At 52.1% G+C, this 8,023-nt stretch overlaps 1 protein-coding gene across 1 annotated transcript; it reads right to left on the bottom strand.

Moving 5' to 3' along the window:
- Nucleotides 1-1,292: 1,292 nt before the first annotated feature.
- On the bottom strand, nt 1,293-5,030 carry LOC133214240 (QRFP-like peptide receptor). The gene has a single exon (XM_061356982.1). The coding sequence runs from the start codon at nt 4,953-4,955 to the stop codon at nt 3,627-3,629; it is 1,329 nt and encodes a 442-aa protein (XP_061212966.1). The 5' UTR covers nt 4,956-5,030; the 3' UTR covers nt 1,293-3,626.
- Between the last annotated feature and the right edge of the window lie 2,993 nt (nt 5,031-8,023).

The raw sequence follows: 8,023 nt of genomic DNA, 5'->3' as shown, positions 1-8,023 counted from the left end.
GTGGTTCACGGGCAGGAAATAAACCTGTAGCATCTTTGAGATAATACTGACAGTACAAGGACAGAACATGGAATATTCCAGAGAGAATTACCTAACAGCAACTCTCTGGAAGTCCTTACCCCAGCAATGGGCTGTCAAGAATTGGAGCTGGCTGCCCACAGAAGCAGTTGAATCACCATCCCTGGAGGTATTTAAATGATGGGTAAAAGTGGCACTTAAGGACATGGCTTAGTGGTGGACTTGGCAATGTCAGGTTTACAGTTGGACCCAATGATCTCAAAGGTCTTTTCCAACCTAAATGATTCTAAGTAAAGCTGTTTTAAACGTCCTATTTGGATAATGTGGTAAAATGCCTGTATTGATTGCAATAGCAAAGCAGAGAAGAAAGACCCGTGAGGAAAGGAGTGGAACTGAGATGCATTAGCAGCATTGCTGTGGGAAAACTTTGTCCTTGAGACAGCTAAAATCCACATTTCCAGCCTGCCTGGGTGCATTTGGAGAGAAACAAATTTCCTCAACCATGCACAGAGTGTGAGACATTCGCCTTGAGTTCCTTTGAGGAGACTGTTCACCACATACAGCTCTATCTGCTCTTGATCCCTTGAAGTGACAGGAGTCCCCTGGAGGCCAGGTTGGACAGGGCCTTAAGCAGCCTGGTCTAGTGGGAGGTGTTCCTGCCCATTGGAGGGGGTTGGAACTGGATGATCTTAAGGTCCTTTCCAACCCTAACCATTCTGTGATTCTATGACTGCCCATCAAAGTGCCTGACATCTGAAACAAGGAGCTTGTGTGGCCTGGAGGACACTCAGATGTCTTCCCAGCCCAAAGTGTAGAGATCTTTTATCAGACAAGAGGGGGAAAAAAGCCACTTCCCCAGATGCTGAGGTTTCACCTCACTCAAAGCCAGTGTGAGTCAGCCAGACACTGCTGCATTACACAGACCTGTTCAGGTTAATAAAATCACTGCCAGAGCCTGGGTGGCACATGGGATGCTGAGTGGCTTTTGCATTGACGTCACTGCTTCTCATTTACCCTTGGGGGATAGTGACCGAAATTCATTCCTACCTGGCACCCTTTCCCATAGCAAACAGGTGTCTGCAGCACAAAAGGAGCCATTCAAATCAGCAGGGCAGAGAGGGGTTGTTCATCAGAGGAGAGAAGACATGAATGAGTTGTTGGTGAGGGGAATTCACAGGCAAAGAGTGATAACAATGAGAGGCGGGGGGGATTTCACTATAGAAACAGTGGAGCATGGGGAATAGGAGGAAGAGACGCAGGGAGGCAAAGAGGAGTTAAAATGAACAATTAGACTTTATTATAGGAAAATAAGAACACTGAATGAAACTGGAAAATACATTGAAAAGTGTGAAGAGGAGACGAGCTTGCCCGGTGGAAGTGGTCCTTGCCACCGTGTATCTTAGTGGTCAGGAACGCTGTGGGGCTGGACAAAGGCCTGGGCATCTGCAGCAGGAGGGAAAGGCACAGGCACATTCAGAACATGCAGTCCTGGGTATTTCTGCCTCCATAGAGGATACAGAGACTCTCAGGGCATCAGGTATCAGTTCTTGAGCTGAGAGAAGGAAAGCATCTCCTCTGGGATGCTTTAAGATGTGAATGTCTTGCACCTTTGATTGCATTATTTGATCCTGGCCATTTTCAGAGCTGGGCCACTACCTGGGATAGAGCTGACCTGGCCTCTCCACCATCCATCCACTTAGGGTTATTCAGGGCAGGATTAAATACATGGGTAGGGAAGTGTCAGTATTGTGTCACATCTGGTCTGGGGATGGAGACAGTCAGGACCTGGAGGCAGTCAGCATTTGGAGGGAGCTTTTAATGCTCCTCACCCTGGCACCTTTTGCCAGCCCTAAAAATATGCCTTGAAAGAGGAAATAAAATATTCACAGGCTTTTCTCCACAGCTAAAAGCTCCGGCAGTAGGTACGCTCACATAATCACCTGCAAAAATGCAGATGTTCTCGTCAAACAGCACACATAAAAGCGATTTCTCACCCAAAGTAAAACCAAGGAGTTGTAATTTCATTCTCGTTCACACAAAAAGAGAACATAAATAGTGCAGGGCTCTGTTAAGAGGGGATTTTTTTGTTCTCCTGGAAGATCATTGTTAAAACGTTACTGAGCAATCATTACAAAGGTGGGAGTCCTGTCGGGCTGAATGGCTGTGTTTTGGCTCTGGTGGTTTTTGTAAGCAAAAAGCTCCCCAGAAGGCAGGAGAATATTACCTGAAACTTTGATTTGCCAGAACACAGTTCCCTTGTTCAGCAATTACAAAAAGGAATCCTAATCATCAAAAGCCTGAATTCCATTAAATGCAAAATCCTGTCCCAGGAATGCTGCTGCACTGGTCCTGGGACTTACTGAGAGGAGTGCCTGGCTGTGCTGGGTGCTGGTATATAGGTAACCAGGGCATGGGCTCTTCTATGCCACTGAGCATCAGGTGGGCATGGGGAAGGGGCTGAGCCTTAGTTTCATTCCAGCCTTTAGGGTCTTTGTTGTATTCCTTTTTTCTCCCACCTGTTCAGGCCTGATGTGTTTTCACTTAGACATCTGGGAGAAAGGCTTCTTTCATTTATAAATACAGATCCAGTGCTCAGCACAATAGAATTCTCAAGCGTTAGTGGGGCTTTCTGATGTTAAGGTAATAAAAGTATCCCATTTATTTATCAAAGCCTCCTTTAAAGGAGATGATGGAAGAAATAGGTTTCAACCTATTTCTGATCCTCAGGAAAAGCAAGCACTTTGATTCTCTCCTTCCCAGACAAATAGCATTGCATTCGTTGATTCTGATTTTATTAGCTATAAACCACTTTCTATTTTTATTTCCACATGCCATTGACTTTGGTGCAGACACGCCTGAGCACAGTTTTCAAGTGCAAATGATGTTAATAGATGCCCAGTTCTTTCCGCTCCACCTGCAGTAACGTAGCTGGGAGAAAGAGAGCTGATGCCCAAAAAACATTTTCCTATTGCATTTCCTACATCACCTCCAAAGCCACATTATCCCTTTTGAATTCCCAAGTGCAGAGCGGTGATGGCTGCTTTAGTGCTTCTGGCTCTGTCTCTTCACATCAGGGGGATTTGTTTGCATGGAGGACTGAAACAATCAGACAATGAAATCTCAAGGGGTAAAGTATGTGAAATTCTCCTCTACTGTTACTTTATTATGATGCTGTTCTTAGCATTTCTTCCCTGCTTGCAACTACAACTGATGGGTTTGGAGCTCAGAGTGCCTCTTATTGCTGCTCTTTATCAGCACAGGGCGAGCAGCAGCAAGCAGTCAAATCATTGCTGTATCCAAACTGCATCTCTGCATCCAGAGATGGAGCTGCAGGGAGAGCTCACTCGTTGGGAAGTTGATCTATGTAATTATGTGGCTGTTGACTGGGCAACAGGCTCCACATCCAGTTGTCCCCAGTAAAAAGCTTTTGTCTTAAAATTTGATCTGAGTTAAAATATGTCACTTTTTTCTCTCATTATTTGCTTCTTTCCCTGTCTCAGTTTTTGAACTGGTGGTGGGAGTGATTAGAAGGAAGTTTTTTCTCCCATCATTAAAATACCTGGCTCAGAAAGTCCTCCTAAGAGTCATTAAATGCAGGGGAGGGTGAATCACAAAGAAGTGTTCTCACTGGAGACAGTGTTTGGGGGTGGATGCTGGCAGCAGTTCAAGTGTCCACACTTGTTCTTGTGTCCGTGACCTCCCTGACATCTTCTGCCCATGGTAGGGGTGGCAGAGGGTCCTTTCTTTGCAGGGTCCATTGAGCTCTGGTAAGAGAGCAGCTCTGGGACTGAGGAACGGGTTGTCCCTTCAGACAGAGAGAAATTAAAGAAAGAGACCATTCTTTGGTGGTATTTGCTCTTCATTTCCTTGGCTGACCTGTAGAGGTTCCCAACAAAGCAATAGCATATGGGGTTGAGGCTGGAATTGGTGAGGCCAAGCCACTGGGCATAAGGTCTGAGCTGCAAGATCCAAGGAGAAGGAGTCACATCCTGCAGGGATTTGGGGATGTTGAAATCAATCCAGATGTCCATCAGGTAGACGGGCAGCCAGGAGATTGCAAACAGCAGCACCAGGGCCACCACCATCTGCGCTACCTTCTTCCGTATCTTCAGCCTGGAGGCTGGCAGAGATCGGTTCAGGGCAGTGCTCTCCTTCAGCTGGCCGCTGCGGCTCCACAGCTTGCGCACCGTGAGGAAGCAGATGACCATGTTGAACAGGACTGGCAGGCAATAGAGGGCACAGAAGAGCAGAAAGTTGTAGGCTTGCTTGAGCCTCTCCTGAGGCCAAATCTCCCTGCAGATGGAAAACACCAGAGGCAAGCCCTCCACCACCCCAATTTCATCCCGTTTGTTCATGAAGATGAGGGGCATGCATATCCCTGAGGATAACAGCCACACCACCAGGATGGTGCTGAGGATCCTTTTCTGGGTGAAGAAAGACCGGGCGTTGAGTGGGTTATGCACGCTGTAGTACCGGTTCACGCTGATGACGGTCAGACTGAGGACGCTGGCGGAGACAGAAACAGCCTGGATGAAGGGCACTGCCCGGCAAAGGAAGTCCCCGTACACCCAGGCTTTGTAGATGAGGTTGCCCACGGTGATGGGCATGCAGACACACACCACCATGAGGTCGCACACTGCCAGGTTGATGAGGAGGCTGCGGGTGGCACTCAGGCTGGACACCCGACTCCGACGCTTCCGGGTGAGCACCCTGATGGACATGATGTTGCCCACAAAGCCCACCACGAACGACACCAGGTACATCGCTGTGAGGCTGATGGTGACAGGCTCCTTCACGAAGAGGAAGAGCATCTTCTCCAGCTCTTCCCATCCCAGCTCCTGGCTCCCATTCCAGAGCCCACCTTGGGTCTGGTTCTCCTCCTGCCAGAGCTGCAGAGGGCCGGGGGGGATCCCGGGGGTTGGGAGGGAGGAATTCATGGCTTAGCCCCCCCGGGCTCCCTGGGCTAAAGGGGCCGAGCCTGCCGCGCTGCCCTGTGCGCTCCGGGCATGTTTAGCCGGGATCAGCCGCGCCTGCAAAAGACGGTGCAGAAAGAGGAGGGTGAGCGCTGTGTTCGGGGTGTGCTTTCCCTCCTCGGGGAAGGGACCAGCTCTCAAATGGCTTCTCGGCAACTTAGTGAAGAGGGGGCCGTGAGCGCCGGGCAGGGCGGGCTGGGCAGCGGGCACCGGCCCGGGGCTCCGTGCGGCCGCGGAGAAGACAGTGCCTCCAGCGGGAGGGAGAGGAAGGGGGGCACGGTGTCCGCTGCACCGCGAGAGAGCATCCCCGGCCCGCCGCGACTCCCCTCCCTCTCGGGAAAGTTGCGTGCCCCGCTCCCAGGCAGCCCCCAGACCCCCGCTTGTCCCCCCTCGGTGCCCCGGTCCCTCGGTTCTCCCCCGGTCCCGCGGCGCGGCGGCACTTACCGGACGGAGGATGGGCAGCTCCCGGCCGGGCTCCTCCCGAGGGCAGCTCTGCCGTGCGCGGCACCGCAGGGGCCGCTGGCACCGCCCGCACCCGCATTCACCGAGCGGCTGCCACCGCACGGCCCCTACACCCCGCGGCGCGCACCCGTGTCCGCACTCACACGGCGCTGCACAGGCACAGCCCCCGCCGTACAGCCCCCGAACGGGAGAGCACACGCACAGTCCTGCATGCGGACCCCGACAGACCTCCCTCTCCCTACACCCCCGGCACGCACGCACGTCTATAGCCCCCCTCACACACTGTGTAGCCTCCCCTTGCAAGCACTTGCCTGCACGCACCTTCCTAAGGTGCCCTGCACACACACAGCACCCACGTCCCGCGTGTCCGCGCCCGATGCGCACTCCCCCGGCCGCTCCTGCTCACACACGTCCCGCACACACTGGAACGGCTCAAGCTTTGCACCCCCTCTGCACCCACACCCGAGCACGACCGGACCGGGCATAACCATGCCGAGCCGAGCCGAGCCGTGCCGAGCCGAGCCGAGCCGTGCCGAGCCGAGCCGAGCCGTGCCGAGCCGTGCCGAGCCGAGCCGAACCGTGCCGAGCCGAGCCGAGCCGTGCCGAGCCGTGCCGAACCGTGCCGTGCCGTGCCGAGCCGTGCCGTGCCGAGCCGAGCCGTGCCGAACCGTGCCGAGCCGAGCCGAGCCGTGCCGAGCCGAGCCGAACCGTGCCGAGCCGAGCCGAGCCGAGCCGTGCCGAGCCGAGCCGAGCCGAGCCAAGCCGAGCCGAGCCGAGCCGAGCCGAGCCGAACCGTGCCGAGCCGAGCCGTGCCGAGCCGTGCCGAGCCAAGCCGAGCCGTGCCGAGCCGTGCCGAGCCGTGCCCGCCGGGATCATGTACCCCGTCAGTGGTGCTGAAGGGACAGCTCCGCGTCGGCCGGGCAGGGAACGGGCAGGGATGGGCAGGGCAAGGCTGCGACCGGCCAGGAACAGGGAACAGGCAGGGCAGAGGCGTACATGTTCCGTGATGTTCCCCTCTCTTTCCCCTCTCCAGTGGTTCCCTGCGCTCAGCTCAGTAAGGCAGGGAGGTGGCCAGGCACTACAGTTCTTGCTTCTACTCTTACACAGGATCATAGGATCACAGGATGGTTTGGGTTGGAGGGCACCTTCAAGCTCATCCAGTTCCAGCCCCCTGCCACGGCGAGGGATACCTTCCACTAGACCAGTTTGCTCAAAGCGCCATCAAACCTGGCCTCGAGCACTAAACCTGAACACCTTTGTGAAGTTTAATTTGTTGTTTGGGGTAAATCATGGTGTTTAGAAAATAAAGGCGTGATAGATTGAAATGTCTGTTATAATTAAGAATGTATTGCACCACAGCATGGTATACACCGTGTTTATGGGCACTCTGCTATGTGTCATAGTAATACTAGTTTGAAGGGAAAATATTGAAACTAGAATTTTTGCTTTTCCCTTAAAATTAAATGCTTGAAGCATCCAATTACAGTAAAAGTAGGCTTTTGATGGGAACAGTGTTTCCAGCATAAGTTAAACACAGATCCTCATGAAACTTCTGGCCCAGTGCAGCCTTTGAGTTGCTTCTTTCCCCAGTACAACACTAACAGCATCACTCCCGTCTTCTACTGTGCTCCCCAGCAGAGGCTGGCACGCCAGCAATTAACACCACCACACGTATTGGAACCCACTCAAGCAAAGAGCACTCCAGAAACGCCAGGGTTTTGTCTTTTCTCTTACACTGAAGGAATGGGAAGAATGGGTCATAGAAAAGATAGATGAAAGAGTTGAATGGCTTGGTTGGGGAGCAAGATTGGTTTGTGAAATGCAGCTTTTGACTGGAGGTACCCAGATGGTGCTGGTGAATCAAGGGGGGAAAGTCTGACAGAAGGAACTGCTACCTCTGCCTGAGGGGTTTGGTTTTAATTTGTTTTCTTTGCCTTCTCCGAGAGAGTGCAAGGTAACAAACACAGCCCATGTGAAGGCTGCTTGTCACTGGATGGTGACTGCCCTTGATATCGGTGGGAAATTCTCCATTCAATTTAATCTATTTACGTGAAATAAGAAAGTAAATATTTTTGGTCAGCCTTATGTGAGATGAAAGGAAGATCAGCAGTGGAATCACATTTGGGGTGGGGGGAATGTGATCAGCGTGTAAAGCTCTTCCACGTTACAATGCATTCGCATTAAGCTTGTGAGTGCTATTCCCTTCTAGTTTTATGTATGTGTATTTATTTATAGCTCTTCAGAGACAAACAACTTCTACAAACTAATTACAGTGTGCTGCCCAGAGCACAAGGTACACATTATCCTATGCGGTGAAATGCATGGATACTCTCATGGATGCCTAAAATCTGCTGCAATTTCACAGCGACTCCACAAGCAAATAGATCTGTCACAGAGGCAGCTGCACAGGTCAGGGTCAAAGCTAGCAATGGGGAATCACTGTGCTCCCAAGCCCTTGCCAGCCACTGTCCAGCCTCCCTAAAGCAGAGCTGCTATTAGGCACAGAAAACAACAGGATGGAGGTGGTTAAGTCAACAGTTTTAGCAGGGTGTTAACAGAGTACAAGAGAA

This window comes from Neopsephotus bourkii, unplaced genomic scaffold, assembly GCF_033783945.1.
Source record: "Neopsephotus bourkii isolate Nb327-2 ecotype Australia unplaced genomic scaffold, CSIRO-AGI_Nbou_v1 NB_882, whole genome shotgun sequence".
NCBI classification, from domain to species: domain Eukaryota; kingdom Metazoa; phylum Chordata; class Aves; order Psittaciformes; family Psittacidae; genus Neopsephotus; species Neopsephotus bourkii.
Note: the sequence above shows the minus strand (reverse complement) of the source record. Positions and strands in the feature narration are given on the sequence as shown.

What these genes read in the sequence shown, in the direction of transcription:
- LOC133214240 (XM_061356982.1), bottom strand. Translation starts at nt 4,955, where the DNA reads ATGAATTCCTCCCTCCCAACCCCCGGGATCCCCCCCGGCCCTCTGCAG.